This window comes from Sinocyclocheilus grahami, unplaced genomic scaffold, assembly GCF_001515645.1.
Source record: "Sinocyclocheilus grahami isolate Dianchi unplaced genomic scaffold, SAMN03320097.WGS_v1.1 scaffold27737.1, whole genome shotgun sequence".
Taxonomy (NCBI): Eukaryota; Metazoa; Chordata; class Actinopteri; order Cypriniformes; family Cyprinidae; genus Sinocyclocheilus; species Sinocyclocheilus grahami.
The window spans coordinates 962-2,323 of NW_015520449.1; the positions used below are offsets into that span (position 1 = coordinate 962).

The 1,362-nt window shown below is 40.9% G+C and overlaps 1 protein-coding gene across 1 annotated transcript; it reads right to left on the minus strand.

Annotated features, from left to right (window-relative positions):
- Window positions 1-208: 208 nt before the first annotated feature.
- On the minus strand, window positions 209-1,111 carry LOC107580235 (CB1 cannabinoid receptor-interacting protein 1-like). The gene is made up of 2 exons (XM_016265966.1): window positions 971-1,111; window positions 209-795 (listed from the first exon to the last, which is right to left on the minus strand). Exons 1-2 carry the CDS (start codon window positions 1,109-1,111, stop codon window positions 631-633), a joined length of 306 nt encoding a protein of 101 aa, XP_016121452.1. The 3' UTR covers window positions 209-630.
- Between the last annotated feature and the right edge of the window lie 251 nt (window positions 1,112-1,362).

Genomic DNA, 1,362 nt, shown 5'->3' on the forward strand with positions numbered 1-1,362 from the left:
GGTATTTCTGCAGTGACACTGGGGTCTGAAAACCTCTGCGTGGTGCTGCATGCATGCCGACATGTGCAAGTCCAAGACTACTCAGTTAAAGCACACCACATCCCATTTTTGGTATACTTTATTTTTCTTTTAAAGAGCATTGCCATTTTGAAAAATGGAAAAATACACCCAACTTACCATTATTGCACACAATGCACCATTACAAAACACTCATAAAAAGACACACTAGAACTATATTAATATAGGTCAAATTTACTGCAAAAATGCTACATTTACTTGGATTAACAAACTGTATGCTAACATGAAATCTATATCAAATCTGTAAACTGTAAATATAAAAGTAAACTTCATCCTCACTGGGTTCTTCAGAGGTAGACAACTGGAAGGAAAACTGCAAAAGAGACAACACAGGGTAAAGTGCAACTATTTTGCATTAGACACAATGCCTTGATTTTCCAGCAGCACCAAGACAAATCCAACAAAACTCGCACTTCATCACAACCCGTCACTAACAGGAAAGGCTACATACCTACACTATCAGGAACCGCTGGTTCATATTTCAATGAGAACGACAGTGTGTTTAGCTCAGTATATGAGATTGTCTTCTCTCACAGTGAGCCATAGACTCTTTTACAGAAACAGTTCTTTATTGATCCACATGAGGGTACGCGTGTCGTTGGGTTTACACTCGTACTCGATGTTGTTGAAGCTGTTCCCCCATTGGCAGTGGTCTCTCTTGCTGTAGTTGTAGAACTTGACCTGCCAGACGGTCTCGAAAAGCCCTGCCAGAGTGAACTGTCGAGCACAGAAACGACACATCAGGCGAAACTCATGGCTGTTATAATATATTCCTCGTTTCAAATCCTAGTGAGCTGCATTGCTGTACTTCCTATTTCTAAGATAAGCTTCAAAGAGAAACCTCATAAACCCATTTGAAAAACTTTCAGCTTGTCAGGTTGTCAGTTCTCACCTGTATGTTGACCTGAACAGGTTGCCTCTCGCCGCTTTTGGTGTGTGTCACTCCCTCAGTGTCATACATCCCAGTGTACACTACAGACTGGGGGTCTTTAGACTGCTGCTCCAGCGGGAAAGTCACTCCGCCAATAGTCATGGATCTGAGGAATGAGACGTGTAGGTGAGACAGGGAGAGACAGTCACACCAACACCAGCTAAACTTCGACAGCTTACTTATTGCATGTTTATATTATGATTTAACTAAACCTATTCCACATTCTGAATGTGCTTATATAGAAAGCATATGATAAATTATAACAAATACAAGTGAAACAGAAATTCAGATCGCAATGTCTATTCGAATTGTCAGACATCCTTGCCTAGATATGTGTAGGCCTACATGCAACA

Bases quoted from the DNA above. Each gene is read 5' to 3' on its own strand.
- LOC107580235 (XM_016265966.1), bottom strand. From the start codon at position 1,111: ATGACTATTGGCGGAGTGACTTTCCCGCTGGAGCAGCAGTCTAAAGAC. The intron at 796-970 runs GTGAGAACTGAC...TGTGCTCGACAG, and splicing joins CTGTTCAGGTCAACATACAG to TTCACTCTGGCAGGGCTTTT.